At 41.6% G+C, this 19,003-nt stretch overlaps 1 protein-coding gene across 2 annotated transcripts in view; it reads left to right on the forward strand.

Annotated features, from left to right (window-relative positions):
- The window catches only part of LOC135512049 (calcium-activated potassium channel subunit alpha-1a-like), a 254,936-nt gene that overhangs the window by 127,038 nt on the left and 108,895 nt on the right, over positions 1 to 19,003 (forward strand). For both annotated transcript variants that reach the window (XM_064933655.1, XM_064933654.1), the window contains exon 3: positions 4,167 to 4,228. In XM_064933655.1, the coding sequence (XP_064789727.1) occupies positions 4,167 to 4,228 (62 nt within the window). The remainder of the gene's footprint in view (positions 1 to 4,166; positions 4,229 to 19,003) is intronic.

Genomic DNA, 19,003 nt, shown 5'->3' on the forward strand with positions numbered 1-19,003 from the left:
TCTATTTACAGTTCTGTGTGCTGTATTCCCTTTCAGCTTGGGAGTAGCATACTGCTCTATTTACCGTTCTGTGTGCTGTATTCCCTTTCAGCTAGGATGTAGCATGCTGCTCTATTTACAGTTATGTGTGCTGTATTCCCTTTCAGCTCGGGTGTAGCATACTGCTCTATTTACAGTTATGTGTGCTGTATTCCCTTTCAGCTAGGATGTAGCATGCTGCTCTATTTACAGTTATGTGTGCTGTATTCCCTTTCAGCTCGGGTGTAGCATACTGCTATATATACAGTTCTGTGTGCTGTATTCTCTTTCAGCTAGTGTGTAGCATACTGCACAGCTCTCTCTGTGTTTGTGTGTATTCCCTTTCAGCTAGTGTGTAGCATACTGCTCTATTTACAGTTCTGTGTGCTGTATTCCCTTTCAGCTAGTGTGTAGCATACTGCACAGTTCTCTCTGTGTTTGTATGTATTCCCTTTCAGCAAGGGTGTAGCATACTGCTCTATTTACAGTTCTGTGTGCTGTATTCCCTTTCAGCTCGGGTGTAGCATGCTGCTCTATTTACAGTTCTGTGTGCTGTATTCCCTTTCAGCTAGTGTGTAGCATACTGCTCTATTTACAGTTCTGTGTGCTGTATTCCCTTTCAGCTAGGGTGTAGCATACTGCTCTATTTACAGTTCCGTGTGCTGTATTCCCTTTCAGCTAGGGTGTAGCATACTGCTCTATTTACAGTTCTGTGTGCTGTATTCCCTTTCAGCTAAGGTGTAGCATACTGCACTATTTACAGTTCCGTGTGCTGTATTCCCTTTCAGCTAGGGTGTAGCATACTGCTCTATTTACAGTTCTGTGTGCTGTATTCCCTTTCAGCTAGGGTGTAGCATACTGCTCTATTTACAGTTCTGTGTGCTGTATTCCCTTTCAGCTCGGGTGTAGCATGCTGCTCTATTTACAGTTCTGTGTGCTGTATTCCCTTTCAGCTAGGGTGTAGCATACTGCTCTATTTACAGTTCTGTGTGCTGTATTCCCTTTCAGCTAGGGTGTAGCATACTGCTCTATTTACAGTTCTGTGTGCTGTATTCCCTTTCAGCTAGTGTGTAGCATACTGCACAGTTCTCTCTCTGTTTGTGTATATTCCCTTTCAGCTAGTATGTAGCATACTGCTCTATTTACAGTTCTGTATGCTGTATTCCCTTTCATCTAGGGTGTAGCATACTGCTCTATTTACAGTTCTGTGTGCTGTATTCCTTTTCAGCTAGTGTGTAGCATACTGCTCTATTTACAGTCCTGTGTGCTGTATTCCCTTTCAGCTAGTGTGTAGCATACTGCTCCATTTACAGTTCCGTGTGCTGTATTCCCTTTCAGCTAGTGTGTAGCATACTGCACAGTTCTCTCTGTGTTTGTGTGTATTCCCTTTCAGCTAATGTGTAGCATACTGCTCTATTTACAGTTCTGTGTGCTGTATTCCCTTTCAGGTAGTGTGTAGCATACTGCACAGTTCTCTCTGTGTTTGTATGTATTCCCTTTCAGCTAGTGTGTAGCATACTGCTCTGTTTACAGTTATGTGTGCTGTATTCCCTTTCAGCTAGTGTGTAGCATACGGCACAGTTCTCTCTGTGTTTGTGTGTATTCCCTTTCAGCTAGGGTGTAGCATACTGCTCTATTTACAGTTCTGTGTGCTGTATTCCCTTTCAGCTTGGGTGTAGCATGCTGCTCTATTTCCAGTTCTGTGTGCTGTATTCCCTTTCAGCTAGTGTGTAGCATACTGCTCTATTTACAGTTCTGTGTGCTGTATTCCCTTTCAGCTAGTGTGTAGCATACTGCTCTTTTTACAGTCCTGTGTGCTGTATTCCCTTTCAGCTAGTGTGTAGCATACTGCTCTATTTACAGTTCCGTGTGCTGTATTCCCTTTCAGCTAGTGTGTAGCATACTGCTCTATTTACAGTTCTGTGTTCTATATTCCCTTTCAGCTAGTATGTAGCATACTGCTCTATTTACAGTTCTGTATGCTGTATTCCCTTTCATCTAGGGTGTAGCATACTGCTCTATTTACAGTTCTGTGTGCTGTATTCCCTTTCAGCTAGTGTGTAGCATACTGCTCTTTTTACAGTCCTGTGTGCTGTATTCCCTTTCAGCTAGTGTGTAGCATACTGCTCTATTTACAGTTCCGTGTGCTGTATTCCCTTTCAGCTAGTGTGTAGCATACTGCTCTTTTTACAGTCCTGTGTGCTGTATTCCCTTTCAGCTAGTGTGTAGCATACTGCTCTATTTACAGTTCCGTGTGCTGTATTCCCTTTCAGCTAGTGTGTAGCATACTGCACAGTTCTCTCTGTGTTTGTGTGTATTCCCTTTCAGCTAGTGTGTAGCATACTGCTCTATTTACAGTTCTGTGTGCTGTATTCCCTTTCAGGTAGTGTGTAGCATACTGCACAGTTCTCTCTGTGTTTGTGTGTATTCCCTTTCAGCTAGTGTGTAGCACACTGCTCTATTTACAGTTCTGTGTGCTGTATTCCCTTTCAGCTAGTGTGTAGCATACTGCTCTATTTACAGTTCTGTGTTCTATATTCCCTTTCAGCTAGTGTGTAGCATACTGCTCTGTTTACAGTTATGTGTGCTGTATTCCCTTTCAGCTAGTGTGTAGCATACTGCACAGTTCTCTCTGTGTTTGTGTGTATTCCCTTTCAGCTCGGGTGTAGCATGCTGCTCTATTTACAGTTATGTGTGCTGTATTCCCTTTCAGCTAGGGTGTAGCATACTGCTCTATTTACAGTTCTGTGTGCTGTATTCCCTTTCAGCTAGTGTGTAGCATACTGCACAGTACTCTCTGTGTTTGTGTGTATTCCCTTTCAGCTAGTGTGTAGCATACTGCTCTATTTACAGTTCTGTGTGCTGTATTCCCTTTCAGCTAGTGTGTAGCATACTGCACAGTTCTTTCTCTGTTTGTGTGTATTCCCTTTCAGTTAGGGTGTGGCATACTGCTCTATTTATAGTCCTGTGTGCTGTATTCCCTTTCAGCTAATGTGTAGCATACTGCTCTATTTACAGTCCTGTATGCTGTATTCCCTTTCAGCTAGTGTGTAGCATACTGCTCTTTTTACAGTTCTGTGTACTGTATTCCCTTTCAGCGAGGGTGTAGCATACTGCTCTATTTACTGTTCTGTGTGCTGTATTCCCTTTCAGCTAGTGTGTAGCATACTGCTCTATTTACAGTCCTGTATGCTGTATTCCCTTTCAGCTAGTGTGTAGCATACTGCTCTATTTACAGTTCTGTGTGCTGTATTCCCTTTCAGCTAGTGTGTATCATACTGCACAGTTCTCTCTGTGTTTGTATGTATTCCCTTTCAGCTAGTGTGTAGCATACTGCTCTATTTACAGTTCTGTGTGCTGTATTCCCTTTCAGCTAGTGTGTAGCATACTGCACAGTTCTCTCTCTGTTTGTATGTATTCCCTTTCAGCTAGGGTGTAGCGTACTGCTCTATTTACAGTTCTGTGTGCTGTATTCCCTTTCAGCTAGGGTGTATCATACTGCACAGTTCTCTCTGTGTTTGTGTGTATTCCCTTTCAGCTAGGGTGTAGCATACTGCTCTATTTACAGTTCTGTGTGCTGTATTCCCTTTCAGCTAGTGTGTAGCATACTGCTCTATTTACAGTTCTGTGTGCTGTATTCCCTTTCATCTCGGGTGTAGCATACTGCTCTATTTACAGTTCTGTGTGCTGTATTCCCTTTCAGCTAGGGTGTAGCATACTGCACAGTTCTCTCTGTGTTTGTGTGTATTCCCTTTCAGCTTGGCTAGTGTGTGTGTTTGTTCATTGGTGTAGTTGTGGCCTCGCACTCTCTTTTATAACCCTGTCAGAATGAGATGATGTGATGTGTAGCTACTCACTATGTGTATATTCTAACAGTGCCAGTTCGGAATGATTTATCCTTGGCCTTAAAGTTGAGATCTGCGATTGGCAAAACAGCACCACTGTCCACCAGAAGCACATTTGTTATTGCTTTGAGGAAATGAGCATCCAGCATTCTGGTAAAAATAAAATTGTAGTACATACTCTACTGTTCTATTGTGTGTTCAATAGTGTGCAATGATGTCAGAGGGATAAAACAGTATTTGGTGAATTGGACGTTGCAGTTGACCTATTAATAAAGACTAACTTTTCCTCTCTCTCCTCTTCAGGTGGTGCTTGTCTTTGCCCTCAGCATCGGAGCCCTTGTAATATACTTCATAGATTCCTCTGAGTAAGTATTCTTTTTTTTGCAACACATTACAGCTGTAACCTACAGTGTATCATGCTTTTTGTTATGTTAATATACTGGAAACTATTGCACTATTGTGACAACAGAGCTCTACTAAACAATGAGATGGTCTTTTTGTCAATGGGATCCAAATCTAATCTGGCAAATTATGTGGTACAGGTGGACTAATGTGGTTATAACCTGATTTATAGAGAAGCTGTAATAATAATGTATTTTACCAGGTAAGTTGACTGAGAACACATTCTCATTTACAGCAACAACCTGGGGAATAGTTACAGGGGAGAGGAGGGGGATGAACAAGCCAATTGCAAACTGGGGATGATTAGGTGACCGTGATGATATGAGGACAAGATTGGGAATTTAGCCAGGACAACAGAGTTAACACCCCTACTCTTACGATAAGTGCCCTACATGGCAATGTCCCCAACCACAGCCCTGGAACAATGGGGTATTTTTTTAGACCAGAGGAAAGAGTGCCTCCTACTGGCCCTCCAACACTACTTACAGCAGCATCTGGTCTCTCATCCAGGGATCGACCAGGACCAACCATGCTTAGCTTCAGAAGCAAGCCAGCAGTGGGATGCAGTGTGGCATGCTGCTGGCACTGAAATATGTTATCTGAAACCAAATATATGCTCCTTACACATATTTAAACATTTTTGATGGTCTGCAAAGTGGATAATACAACTGTAACTGTAGATGTGGCAGATTATGGTAGTTATGGTTGGTTTCCTGTACATTCAAAATCACGTATACACTAAAAAATGAGGGTACTTCAAGATTCTTTGGGAAGGGTGATGTTTCTATGTGGAACCAAACTGACTAAAATAACCCTTTGAGCTCTTCAGTGGTTACAGTTCACAAAAGGGTTATTTGCTCTTTTAGCGATAATGTAGAGGAGGTGGCTCATTAGAATATTTTAAGATGGGGTTTGCGCACAGCTCGAATTGTGCAACCATGAATGAGTGCCATTCCAGTTTATTTAATTTGTTGTGCTATTCCCTTACATATTATAAATGACTACGGCCAATGATGGTGTTGTGTCAATTGAGAGCAATTACTAAAATCAGTCAATGGTTATTAATTCTCTCCTCAGGGACCCCCACCTGTTCCAGCGGTAGCTCACTTGATTCAACTTCTCAATTCAAATCACATGAACTTTCATGTCACATACTTCGTAAACAACAGGTGTACACTAACAGTTAAATGCTTACTTACAGGCCCAACAATGCAGAGGGTAAAGAGAAATAATTGAAAAATAACAACACAATGAACAATAACTTGGCGATATACATGGGGTTACCAGTACCGAGTCCATGTGCAGGGGTACAAGGTAATTGAGGTAGATGTGTTCTGTAAATACAGTGGGGAGAACTAGTATTTGATACACTGCCGATTTTGCAGGTTTTCCTACTTACAAAGCATGTAGAGGTCTGTAATTTGTATCATAGGTACACTTCAACTGTGAGAGACGGAATCTAAAACAAAAATCCAGAAAATCACATTGTATGATTTTTAAGTAATTAATTTGCATTTTATTGCATGACATAAGTGTTTGATCACCTAACAACCAGTAAGAATTCCGGCTCTCACAGACCTGTTCGTTTCTCTTTAAGAAGCCCTCCTGTTCTCCACTCATTACCTGTATTAACTGCACCTGTTTGAACTCGTTACCTGTATAAAAGACACCTGTCCACACACTCAATTAAACAGACTCCAACCTCTCCACAATGGCCAAGACCAGAGAGCTGTGTTAGAACATCCGGTATAAAATTGTAGTTCTGCACAAGGCTGGGATGGGTTACAGGACAATATGAAAGCAGCTTGGTGAGAAGGCAACAACTGTTGGCGCAATTATCAGAAAATGGAAGAAGTTCAAGATGACGGTCAATCACCCTCGGTCTGGGGCTCCATGCAAGATCTCACCTTGTGGGGCATCAATGATCCTGAGGAAGGTGAGGGATCAGCCCAGAACTACACGGCAGGACCTACACGGCAGGACCTGGTCAATGACCTGAAGAGAGCTGGGACCACAGTCTCAAAGAAAACTATTAGTAACACACTACGCCGCCATGGATTAAAATCCTGCAGCGCAAGCAAGGTCCCCTTGCTCAAGCCAGTACATGTCCAGGCCCGTCTGAAGTTTGCCAATGACCATCTGGATGATCCAGAGGAGGAATGGGAGAAGGTCATGTGGTGTGATGAGACAAAAATAGAGGTTTTTGGTCTAAACTCCACTCGCCGTGTTTGGAGGAAGAAGAAGGATGAGTACAACCCCAAGAACACCATCCCAACTGTGAAGCATGGAGGTGGAAACATTCTTTGGGGATGCTTCTCTGCAAAGGGGACAGGACGACTGCACCGTATTGAGGGGAGGATGGATGGGGCCATGTATCGCGAAATCTTGGCCATCAAATCAAATCAAATTTTATTTGTCACATACACATGGTTAGCAGATGTTAATGCGAGTTTAGCGAAATGCTTGTGCTTCTAGTTCCGACAATGCAGTAATAACCAACAAGTAATCTAACTAACAATTCCTAATCTACTGTTTTATACACAGTATAAGGGGATTAAGAATATGTACATAAGGATATATGAATGAGTGATGGTACAGAGCAGCATAGGCAAGATACAGTAGATGGTATCGAGTACAGTATATACATATGAGATGAGTATGTAAACAAAGTGGCATAGTTAAAGTGGCTAGTGATGTATTACATAAGGATGCAGTCGATGATATAGAGTACAGTATATACGTATGCATATGAGATGAATAATGTAGGGTAAGTAACATTATATAAGGTAGCATTGTTTAAAGTGGCTAGTGATATATTTACATCATTTCCCATCAATTCCCATTATTAAAGTGGCTGGAGTTGAGTCAGTGTCAGTGTGTTGGCAGCAGCCACTCAATGTTAGTGGTGGCTGTTTAACAGTCTAATGGCCTTGAGATAGAAGCTGTTTTTCAGTCTCTCGGTCCCAGCTTTGATGCACCTGTACTGACCTCGCCTTCTGGATGATAGCGGGGTGAACAGGCAGTGGCTCGGGTGGTAGATGTCCTTGATGATCTTTATGGCCTTCCTGTAACAGTGGGTGGTGTAGGTGTCCTGGAGGGCAGGTAGTTTGCCGTAAGGAGAGCCTTACGGTTGAGGGCGGAGCAGTTGCCGTACCAGGCGGTGATACAGCCCGCCAGGATGCTCTCGATTGTGCATCTGTAGAAGTTTGTGAGTGCTTTTGGTGACAAGCCGAATTTCTTCAGCCTCCTGAGGTTGAAGAGGCGCTGCTGCGCCTTCTTCACGATGCTGTCTGTGTGAATGGACCAATTCAGTTTGTCTGTGATGTGTATGCCGAGGAACTTAAAACTTGCTACTCTCTCCACTACTGTTCCATCGATGTGGATAGGGGGGTGTTCCCTCTGCTGTTTCCTGAAGTCCACAATCATCTCCTTAGTTTTGTTGACGTTGAGTGTGAGGTTATTTTCCTGACACCACACTCTGAGGGCCCTCACATCCTCCCTGTAGGCCGTCTCGTCGTTGTTGGTAATCAAGCCTACCACTGTTGTGTCGTCCGCAAACTTGATGATTGAGTTGGAGGCGTGCGTGGCCACGCAGTTGTGGGTGAACAGGGAGTACAGGAGAGGGCTCAGAACACACCCTTGTGGGGCCCCAGTGTTGAGGATCAGCGGGGAGGAGATGTTGTTACCTACCCTCACCACCTGGGGGCGGCCCGTCAGGAAGTCCAGTACCCAGTTGCACAGGGCGGGGTCGAGATTGCTAACTATTAATATTAAACTAATCAGGAAAATATGTGATTTTTCTATCACAATGGTTCCACATAGAACCATCACCCTTCCCAAAGAACCCTTGAGGAATCCTTATTTTTGTTCTGTGTATGAGGGATTCAGACCACTCGTAGAGCAGCCAAAATGCATCGTTAGATGCCTTCCGCATCACCGTATCTCCCCTAAACTTATAATTGAGATGTTTAGGCTATCTGTCTGACTGTGAATGCCGATAACTTCAGAACTAAGTTGATTTCAAATACAAAGTTACAAAGTATTTGCAATTGTTACAAACAAGTGAAGGATAAAATGAAGATTCAAACAAAAACCGAGATGACTACATTAAAAAGATAGGCCTACATACAGTAGGCTACATGGGCCTATATAGGCTATTTCAATTACAGTTGAATCAGAAGTTTACTTACACTTAGGTTGGAGTCATTAAAACTTGTTTTTCAACCACTCCTCAAATTTCTTGTTAACAAACTATAGTTTTGGCAAGTCGGTTAGGACATCTACTTTGTGCATGACACAAGTAATTTTTCCAGCAATTCTTTCCGGACAGATTATTTCACTTATATATAATCACTGTATCACAATTCTAGTGGGTCAGAAGTTTACATACACTAAGTTAACTGTGCCTTTCAACAGCTTGGAAATGTCCAGAAAATGATGTAATTTCTTCTGATAGGCTAATTGGCATAATTTTAGTAAATTGGAGGTGTACCTGTGGATGTATTTCAAGGCATACCTTCAAACTCAACGCCTCAATGTTTGACATCATGGGAAAATCAAAAGAAATCAGCCAAGACCTCAGAAAAAAAATGGTTGACTTCCACAAATCTGGTTCATCCTTGGGAGCAATTTCCAAAAGCCTGAAGGTACAACGCTCATCTGTACAAGCAATAGTACGCAAGTATAAACACCATGGGACCACTCAGCCATCATACTGCTCAGGAAGGAAACACGTTCTGTCTCCTAGAGATGAACGTACTTTGGTGCGAAAAGTGCAAATCAATCCCAGAACAACAGCAAAGGAGCTTGTGAAGATGCTGGCAGAAACAGGTACAAAAGTATCTATAGCCAGGGTAAAACGAGCCCTATATCGACATAACGTGAAAGGCAGCTCAGCAAGGAAGAAGCCCATGCTCCAAAACGGCCATATTAAAGCCAAACTACGGTTTGCAACTGCACATGGGGACGAAGATTGTACTTTTTGGAGAAATGTCCTCTGGTCTGATAGAATAGAACTGTTTGGCCATAATGACCATTGTTATGTTTGGAGGGAAAAGGGGGAGGCTTGCAAACCGAAGAACACCATCCCAACCGTGGAGCACGGGGGTGGCAGCATCGTGTTGTGGGGGTGCTTTGCTGCAGGAGGGACTGGTGCACTTCACAAAATATTTGGCATCATGAGGTAGGAAAATTATGTGGATATATTGTCGCAAATGGGTCTTCCAAATGGACAATGACCCCAATCATACTTCCAAAGTTGTGGCAAAATGGCTTAAGGACAACAAAGTCAAGGAGTGGCCATCACAAAGCCCTGACCTCAATCCTATAGAATTTTTGTGGGCAGAACTGAAAAAGTGTGTGCGAGCAAGGAGGCCTACAAACCTGACTCAGATACACCAGCTCTGTCAGGAGCAATGGGCCAAAAGTCACCCAACTTATTGTGGGAAGCTTGTGGAAGGATACCCAAACCTTTGACCCAAGTTAAACAATTTGAAGGCAATGCTACCAAATACAAATTGAGTGTATGTTAACTTCTGACCAACCTGGGAATGTGATTAAATAAATAAAAACTGAAATAAATAATTGTCTCTACTATTATTCTGACATTTCACATTCTTAAAATAAAGTGGTGATCCTAACTGACCTAAGACAGGGAATTTTTACTAGGATTAAATGTCAGGAATTGTGAAAACTGAGTTTAAATGTATTTGGCTAAGGTGTATGTAAACGTCCGACTTCAACTGTATATTGAATCGATGTCATGTCCAATCAATAGAGTTATATTTTGTGACTAGGCTACTGTCTGTCATTTTTGCCTCAAGGTGGTTCATGGTGTGTGACAACATGTGCACAATGATGTGCAAAATCTGTGATTTAATACATTATTATTGGGTAAGCATAATAAGTCGCCTCAATAGCCTATTTGCAGCCATTGGTAATATCTCTAGGAGCTGATCCGTCGTCAGTATTGTGGAAGAATTTGAATGTTTAGGTAATATTTGAATGGAGAAAGCTGATCCGAGAGCAGCAACACACTTCGTGAGCACTACGTGCTTGTTTGGGAAACTTAAAAAGTTGGTACGATCCTCGTAATGTTAAGTGACTGGAAAACAAGGCCCAGAAGTATGTATTGATTCTTATTATCCTGAGACGTTTAGAAGCTTTCACACGCCTGTACATACTGTACTGTATGATTCAGTCATCACCACATGTTTGAACTCTGAGCACAGATCCTGCCTCCTGCTCTGTTCTGTCTTTCCATGTCTACCACCTGTCCTGTCTGTCCTATCCCTGTCATGTTCTTTCTGTCCTTTACCTCCTGTCCTGTCTGTCCTATCCCTGTCATGTTCTTTCTGTCCTTTACCTCCTGTCCTGTCTGTCCTATCCCTGTCATGTTGTTTCTGTCCTTTACCTCCTGTCCTGTCTGTCCTATCCCTGTCATGTTCTTTCTGTCCTTTACCTCCTGTCCTGTCTGTCCTATCCCTGTCATGTTCTTTCTGTCCTTTACCTCCTGTCCTGTCTGTCCTATCCCTGTCATGTTCTTTCTGTCCTTTACCTCCTGTCCTGTCTGTCCTATCCCTGTCATGTTATTTCTGTCCTTTACCTCCTGTCCTGTCTGTCCTATCCCTGTCATGTTCTTTCTGTCCTTTACCTCCTGTCCTGTCTGTCCTATCCCTGTCATGTTCTTTCTGTCCTTTACCTCCTGTCCTGTCTGTCCTATCCCTGTCATGTTCTTTCTGTCCTTTACCTCCTATCCTGTCTGTCCTATCCCTGTCATGTCCTGTCTGTCCTTTACCTCCTGTCTGTCCTATCCCTGTCATGTTCTTTCTGTCCTTTACCTCCTGTTCTTTATGTCCTTTCTGTCCTTTATCTCCTGTCCTTTACCTCCTGTCATGTCCGTTCTGTCCTTTACCTCCTGTCCTGTTCTTTCTGTCCTCTTCCTCCTGACCTGTCCTTTCTGTCCTTTACCTCCTGTCCTGTCCTTTCTGTCCTTTACCTCCTGTCCTGTCCTTTTTGTCCTTTACCTCCTGTCCTGTTCTTTCTGTCCTCTTCCTCCTGACCTGTCCTTTCTGTCCTTTACCTCCTGTCCTGTTCTTTCTGTCCTCTTCCTCCTGACCTGTCCTTTCTGTCCTTTACCTCCTGTCCTGTCCTTTCTGTCCTTTACCTCCTGTCCTTTCTGTCCTTTACCTCCTGTCCATTCTGTCCTTTGCCTCCTGTCTGTCCTGTCCCTGTCATGTCATTTCTGTCCTTTACCTCCTGTCATGTTATTTCTGTCCTATCCTTTCTGTACTTTACTGTCTGACCTGTCCTGCCATGTCCTTTCTGTTCTTTCCTGTCTGTCCTGTCCCTGTCATGTCATTTCTGTCCTTTACCTCCTGTCATGTTATTTCTGTCCTATCCTTTCTGTACTTTCCTGTCTGTCCTGTCCTGCCATGTCTTTTCTGTCCTTTACCTTATGTCCTTTACCTCCTGTCCTGTATGTCCTATCCCTGTCATGTTCTTTTTGTCCTTTACCTCCTGCCCTGTTCTTTCTGTCCTTTACCTCATGTCCTGTCCGTTCTGTCCTTTACCTCCTGTCCTGTTCTTTCTGTCCTTTACCTCCTGTCCTGTCCTTTCTGTCCCTGTCATGTTCTTTCTGTCATTTACCTCCTGTCTGTCCTGTCCCTGTCATTACCGTTCTGTCCTTTCCTGTCTGTCCTGTCCTTAATCTCCTGTCTTCTCTGTCCTTTCTGTCCTTCACCTCCTGTCCTTTCTGTCCTTTACCTCCTGTCCCTGTCTGTCCTGTCCTGTCTGTCCTCTCCTGTTTTTTCCTGTCCTTTCTTTCCTGGCTTGTCTTTCTGTCTTGTCCTTTCCTGTCATCTCTTCATTTGAGAGATAAATCCTTTCCAGGTAACTGCCGTTGCCCGTCTGGGCTTACAGTAAATTTCAACGACCACACGACGCCAACAATCCTTTACTCACAGATGAAATTGCTTAATAATCTCTATAAGACAAGGATCAGAGCCTCTCTCAGACGGAACAGAACAGACAGGAAAATACCAAATTTCCTGTTCTGGAACAATCAACATCACTCATTAAGCACTAGGAAACACCAACGGAACGCCCTTTCAGATTTTTGACGTGTTTTTCATGAAAAGGGCACTATTGCTATTATTTAGCCTACTGATGTGCCATTAGGAAGTAAAGGAAGGAGGCCTAAAAGCTTTTGTTATTGCCCAGAGAACAAGGGGGAGGTGTGGCCAAACTTACGTGTACATTTTTTTGTCAAATAGTAGACACACTTGTCCAGAACGAATTACAGTAGTGAGTGCATACATTTTTCGGACTGGTCCACTATGGGAATTGAACCCACAAACCTGGTGTTGCAAGCATCATGATCTACCAACTACGGACTTTATAGAGAGAAGTCATTAGCCTTCTGGTCTCAAGAGATTGTGCCCAGCTAGGCTCATTCAGGCATTGGAATATTGTTTCATTACACAAAATATTACTTTTTACAACACATTTATACTTTCCAATCCCTTTGTGCATTCAGTCTGAGAGAGTTATTCTGGGAGCAGTGAACGTGTGGCTGTGACTGTCCTGTCAATGCCTGTCATCACTGTTTGATATATTTTACTAAACATTAAAAAAAAACTGAAGTGTGTGTGTCTGTGTGCCTTTCTTCTGGCTGGCTATATGAAGTTGGATACAAAATAGCACAATCTGCCCGATGTACCCCTTCACAATGTACCCCCTCATGTGCAAGTGATCATTAAGCCTACTGTATGTTCTTATGAGTTTCCCCAAGTAGCCCATGTGGATAAGCCAGTACAGAGGTACTAGTACCCCAGGTTGAGAACCACTACACTAGAGTACTATGGTTAGCGCTGTCTGTTGTTTTTTGTGAGTGATTGTCCGCTTTCATGATCTAAACGAACGCAGGTAGAGTTATGTCCTATGCAATACCATGTGTACTCCCGCCCTGTCACCCAGGTTACGACCTGAAATACCTTTTCACCTGATGAAGAACATATTACCTTTGACCTGACCTTTAATCTTTTGACTTGCAAAATTAACCATGTTGCGGTACTTCCCTTGTCAGTTTTTCTAAAGGTTATGATAATTATATTTCAATAAAATGTTGTATATACATTAATTTAAGAAGTTTGTATACTGTATTATCCCTCTGTCCATCACCTGAAGCATTAGCTGAACCAATGTCATTAGCTGACCCAATGTCATTAGCTGAACCAATGTCATTAGCTGAACCAATGTCATTAGCTGAACCAATGTCATTAGCTGAACCAATGTCATTAGCTGAACCAATGTCATTAGCTGAACCAATGTCATTAGCTGACCCAATGTCATTAGCTGAACCAATGTCATTAGCTGAACCAATGTCATTAGCTGACCCAATGTCATTAGCTGAACCAATGTCATTAGCTGACCCAATGTCATTAGCTGAACCAATGTCATTAGCTGAACCAATGTCATTAGCTGAACCAATGTCATTAGCTGAACCAATGTCATTAGCTGACCCAATGTCATTAGCTGAACCAATGTCATTAGCTGACCCAATGTCATTAGCTGAACCAATGTCATTAGCTGAACCAATGTCATTAGCTGACCCAATGTCATTAGCTGAACCAATGTCATTAGCTGACCCAATGTCATTAGCTGAACCAATGTCATTAGCTGACCCAATGTCATTAGCTGAACCAATGTCATTAGCTGAACCAATGTCATTAGCTGAACCAATGTCATTAGCTGACCCAATGTCATTAGCTGAACCAATGTCATTAGCTGAACCAATGTCATTAGCTTACCCAATGTCATTAGCTGACCCAATGTCATTAGCTGACCCAATGTCATTAGCTGAACCAATGTCATTAGCTGAACCAATGTCATTAGCTTACCCAATGTCAACAACAAGGCTCTCAGCTTGCCTTAAGTCACACTTTGACTCACAGCGGCAGCAACTTGTTGTGTAGCGTGTCGTCTGTTAAGTGACAGCTGGTTGTAACAGATATGGGCCCTTCCTGTAATTAGCGTTGTAGGCCTACTGAAGCATTATTTTTACACAATGTACATTCTACATTTTAGGACATCCTCAGCCTCAATCATCCTTGAGTGAGTTGTCAATCTCTAAAGGCTTAGGGTGTGTAAATGTATACCCTCGTCTTGCAGGCAGAGATAGGCAAAAGATACATTTCTATGTACCTTATTACAAATACAAGATACTTGTCGTGGAAAATGACATAATTCATCTTGTCTTTGTGGGACTTAGTCATAAGCATAAAACTTGTCTTTGTGGGACTTATAGCTAATATAGCTACGGTCCGTTTGGGTGCGACTGCAGCATGTGACATCCCATAGGTTTACCATCTACAAAAAGTCACATATGGAACCTTGCAGAAATGAGCACATTATAGTGTTTGATGTTGTGAATGCAGTTAGATGGTTGAGCCCTCTGGTTGTCAACCTTGTGCTATCTTAAAACTGCACAGATGACTAATTGCCTTTAACACACTATCTGCTGACTGCCACGTATACAGAAATTATGTATTTTTCTATATAAGCAGAGACCCGACTATGTTTGTTAAGCCTTAAACTCTGAACCATTGTTGGTGAATGGTTCAGATTTGAAAGCATAACAAACATAGTTGGGTCTCTGCTTTTATAGAAAAATCGTATAAAATTGTCGTTTGAAAGAATCTGCAGAATCTCTCTTCCTATAGATTTGCTATCACATACTCTAGAGACCATTGTATCAAACTAAAATACAAAATACTTTTGGAAAGTATTGTATTTACATAAGAGACAGGTATATTGAGGTATTTTGTCATTTCAAAATACAAATACATTTGCAAGTACACGCCTTCACTAGAAAAACATTCTCAGTAATGGTAACAAAAAACATGTCACAGTCCTATGACTGTGATATATGGCTGTTTACCTACCTTGAATGCATTAAGTCACTCTGGATAAGTGTCTGATAAATGACCAAAATGTAAATATACAAATGAACACTTGCAAACCAGGCTGGGTATTATTCCAATGGCAGTCAGAGGACAATTTGTTTTCCATGAGCATTGCCCTATTTTGATTACAGCATGTTGGATGACTGTCATTCATATTCCATTCACCTAGTTCAATGTAACAGCAATAAGTTTAGGCTACAACATGATACTTAACATTTCCCTCTGCTAGGTTGCGACAACCTAGCCTATGAATTAAAGTTTACAACGTAGGTGCACACAGGTCGATCATTAGTCCAACAGTTGCAAACAAGAGTTTCTATTTTGACAATTCAGGTATGTTCATCCCCGTTTTGTTCCGTTTAAGGTACTTTTTCAACAGAATCAGAGGAATGAATACACCCCTGATCGCGCGTAAACAAACACTTTCATGACAGCCACCTTGTATTCCTTCTCGCATCTATGCGCTCTCCTCCCATCTTTTCCCTTTGTCCCTTGTGGACATCAATGCACAAAACATCAGCTGTATGTGACGAGGTGAAAAAAAACTTTCCAAGCCAAACTATATCATAACTGCTACACACAGCCTACAGCATTGTCACCATATTAGCTAAAGTAACATTATAGTCAACATAGCTAATAGAACTAATGCGTTAGTAAACCTGCTACAATCATGCTGTAACGTTACAGTGTACACTCAGTAAGCAGTTTAGCACTTACACCGGCAGGCCCCGATGGCAATAGATTTGTAAAACCAAAAGCTTATCTTGAGTTCTAGTGTTGTGTAGGATAGTCATAGCCAGCTAGCTAACATAGCATCCCTCTGTTTCAGCAGGGTGTTTGAGTAGGCTAAACTGGCTAGCTAAGTAAATTAAACTGAAAAAAATGTCTCTCTTGCTCAAAAACTGTTCAACTAATGTCTTTCTCTGTCTTTGAGTCAACTACTCACCACATTTTATGCACTGCAGTGCTAGCTAGCTGTATCTTTTGCTTTCAGTACTAGATTCATTATCTGATCCTTTGACTGGGTGGACAACATGTCAGTTCATGCTGCAAGAGCTCTGAGAACTTGAACAACGTCATAATTACTGTGTAAGTCTATGGAAGGGGGTGAGAACCATGAGCCTCCGCGGTTTTGTATTGAAGTCAATGTACCCAGAGGAGGACGGAAGCTAGCTGTCCTCCGGCTACACCATGATGCACCCTACAGAGTGCTGTTCGGGGTACTGTAGACCTTCATACAAAATAGTATGTTTTAATCAATAATTTGGAGACGTGATTATATTTAGTATTGTTTTATCTGAAAAGGATAACTTTTTAAATGTAAAAAATGTAAATCACTGCGGAGGATGGTCCTTCACTTCCTCCTCTGAAGAGCCTTCATTGCTCTTATCACTCCAGAGTGGTATAGTACGATGTGATATAGAGGATTTCAACTCTGAATAACCGGTGACATGAAAGTGGCTCACCTTTTAGACACGTACATTTCTATAGCAATGAATCCTTAAGGGATAGGTATCCCGCTAGCGGGACACCAGCTAACAACATCCGGTGAAATTGGAGGGCGCGCAATTCAAATAAATTATCGTGATATTAAACATTCATGAACATACACGTGTCATATAATTTAAAAGCTTAAATTCTTGTTAATCTAACTGCGTTGTTATTGAAGGAATTTAATTCCTCTGTTTTAATTCCCAATTAAAATTAAACACTCTGTCAATTCATAAGAATTTGTAAGACCCTTATTTTATAGGAATGGACAGAGCCCGGTCTTAAAGTCAAATAGCAGCCTTTATTCAAGAGAGTACTACCACAATACAGGTTTACCACAGGTTATAAACTGAAAATGGCGTCCTTAGTTCCAGCCCCAATCCGTGCCATCTCCGTTCCAGTACAAAGGCTGTATCTCCAGCCTTCCCACATCCGCCTCCCTACCAATTTAATATAATTTACGACTCAAGGCCTTCTCGTGTAGATAAGCATTCAAATAGCAGTCTGAAGATTTGTACCAAGGAACAGACAGTCATTGTTCTAACTTTTGACCACATTCATTATTTTCAGTACTGGGATAAAGAAAGAAAACTCATACATATATAGAATAGTATTCTGATTAGTAAATATACAGTAACATAATAGTATTCTGATTCGTACATCCTGATTGAAATGTATACATAATTAGTCATTATAGATAAAAATTCCCTTTACAGTTGTCCAATTTCAAAAAGGCTTTACAGCGAAAGCATACCATGCGACTGTCTGAGGGACGGCGCCCCACAACATATTTTTCAACCAGCACATGCTTCATATAAATGACAAATAGCGATGAAATAAATCACTTACTTTTGAAGATCTTCCTCTGTTTGCAATCCCAAGGGTCCCAGCTACAACATGAATGGTTGTTTTGTTAGATCAAATCCTTCTTTATATCTCAGAAAGTCTGTTTAGTTGGCGCCATCAATTTGAGTAATCTACTCGTTCAACATGCAGACAAAGGAGTCCAAAAAGCTATCGCTAAACTTCATCCAAACGTTTCTGTTTAATCATCAGGTACTCTAAAATGTAAATAAACTATAATATTTCATACGGAAAGTAGTATGTTCAATAGGAAAGGAAAATTCGTAAGCGTGCACCCTCTCCCTCGCGCGCCGAATGACTGATATTGTTCAGGTGGTCTCCTAACCAAAACGCCAAATATTTGTTCGTTTTTCAAAAAAGAAGCCTGAAACCTTGAATGAAGACTGTTGACATCTAGTGGAAACCATAGGAATTGTAATCTGGGAGATGGATTTACATAGAAACAATAGGTTTCCATAATAAGGGCCTGGGACCTCAATTTATTTTGATTTCCGGTTGGATTTTCACCGGATTTCTTTCAATTCTGTTATCGTCTCAGACATTACGTTAACAGTTTTAGAAACTTCAGTGTTTTCTATCCAATGCTACTAATTCCATGCATATCCTGGCTTCTGGGCCTGAGTAACAGGCAGTTTACTTTGGGCACATCAGTCAATCCGTTAACGGCATTGATTTAACAGCACCCAGTGAAATAGCAGTGCGCCACATTCAAAAATAGAAATACTCATAATATGAATTAATGAATCATACAAGTGTTATACATCGGTTTAAAGATGAACTGCTTCTTACGACTAGGGGGCAATATAAAACATTTTGGATGAAAAACGTTCCCGTTTTAAACAAGATATTTTGTCACGAAAAGATGCTCGACTATGCATATAATTCACAGCTTTGGAAAGAAAACACTCTGACGTTTCCAAAACTGCAAAGATATTGTCTGTGAGTGCCACAGAACTGATGTTACAGGCGAAACCCAGATAAAATTCCAACCAGGAAGTGCCACATTTTTTGAAACCACCTCATGCCAATGACTCCTTATATGGCTGTGAATGAGCAAAGAATGAGCTTACATTTTCCACGTATTCCCCAGGGTGTCTACAGCATTGTGACTTCATTTTACGCATTTCCATTGAAGAATAGCCGTAAGGGACCATATATAGCAAGTGGTCACATGGTGTCTCCCACAGAAAATCTTGCGTAAAATACTGAGGTAGCCATTTTTCCAATCGCTTCTTATGAGAAACCAATTGCCTTGACAGATATATTATCGAATATATATGTTAAAAACACCTTGACGATGGATCCTAAACAACATTTGCCGTGTTTCTGTCAATATTATGGAGTTAATTTTGAAAACAGTTCGGCGCTGTATAGGCAGCATTTTCCGGTCGATTTCTCAGCCATGCATGATGAAAAAAA

This window comes from Oncorhynchus masou, chromosome 24, assembly GCF_036934945.1.
Source record: "Oncorhynchus masou masou isolate Uvic2021 chromosome 24, UVic_Omas_1.1, whole genome shotgun sequence".
Classification (NCBI taxonomy): Eukaryota; Metazoa; Chordata; class Actinopteri; order Salmoniformes; family Salmonidae; genus Oncorhynchus; species Oncorhynchus masou.